At 72.9% G+C, this 1,138-nt stretch overlaps 1 protein-coding gene across 1 annotated transcript; it reads left to right on the top strand.

The window, feature by feature from the left end:
• Positions 1-2: 2 nt before the first annotated feature.
• GPR (hypothetical protein) lies at positions 3-1,073 on the top strand (the record flags this gene model as incomplete). The annotated part of the gene is made up of 1 exon (XM_009044062.1): positions 3-1,073. A coding segment is annotated over one exon (1,071 nt), but the record flags the coding sequence as incomplete, so codon positions are not given.
• Positions 1,074-1,138: the final 65 nt, after the last annotated feature.

Below are 1,138 nucleotides of genomic sequence, written 5' to 3' on the forward strand. Positions count from 1 at the left end.
GCGACCCGCTGGGCAAGGTCTACGTGCGCCGCGAGCTGGCGCCGGGTCTGGTGCTCGAGAAGCGGTCCGCCGCTCTTGGGGTGGTGCTGGTGATCTTCGAGGCGCGGCCGGAGGCGCTGCCGCAGATCTCCGCGCTCGCGCTCCGGGCCGGGTGCGCGTTGATCCTCAAGGGCGGGTCGGAGGCCAAGGAGTCGAACGCGGCGCTCTACCGCGTGATCCGCGACGCGGTCGTCGCCGCGGCGCCGGCTCGCGCGAAACGCGCGCTCGCGGCCGCGGTGACGCTCCTCCCGGGCCGCGACGCCGTCGCGAGGCTCCTCAAGGCCACGGACGAGTCGCCGGCGCCCCTCGTGGACCTGGTCGTGCCCCGGGGCTCCAACGACCTCGTGAAGCACGTGCAAAAGTCGACGAAGGTGCCCGTGCTCGGCCACGCGGACGGCGTCTGCCACGTCTACGTCGACGCGTCCGCGGACGCGGCGACGGCCGTCAAGGTCGTCGTCGACGCCAAGACGGACTACCCGGCGGCCTGCAACGCCTGCGAGACCGTGCTCTTCCACGAGGCCTGCGTCGCGAGCGGCCTCGCCAAGGCCGTGCTCGACGCGCTCGTCGCCGAGGGCGTCGCGCTCTTCGGCGGGCCCGGGGCCGTCGCGCGGGGCCTCGTCTTCACCGAGGCCGACAAGCCGGAGAAGTGGGAGTACGGCTGCCTCGCCCTGCGCGTCGACGTCGTACCGGACGTCGCCGCGGCCGTCGCCCACGTCAACGCGCACTCGTCGGGCCACACGGAGTGCGTCGTCGCCGAGGACGCGGCCGTCGCCGACGCGTTCCTGGGCCTCGTCGACTCGGCGGACGTCTTCCACAACGCGTCCACGCGCTTCGCCGACGGCTTCCGCTTCGGCCTCGGCGCGGAGTTGGGCATCGCGACGGGCCGCATCCACGCGCGCGGGCCCGTGGGCGTCGACGGCTTCCTCACCTACAAGTGGCTCCTGCGGTCCGCGTCGGCGGGCGGCGACGCGGCGTCCGAGTTCGGCAGCGGCGCGAAGACGTACACGCACAAGGACCTCGCGCTCGCGGACTAGGGCGCGCGTGGGCGGCATCTAAAAAAGGTGAAGTAAAAGAGAATGGGCCATAGAAGGCCTCGGAG

Source organism: Aureococcus anophagefferens (genome assembly GCF_000186865.1).
Source record: "Aureococcus anophagefferens unplaced genomic scaffold AURANscaffold_117, whole genome shotgun sequence".
NCBI classification, from domain to species: domain Eukaryota; class Pelagophyceae; order Pelagomonadales; family Pelagomonadaceae; genus Aureococcus; species Aureococcus anophagefferens.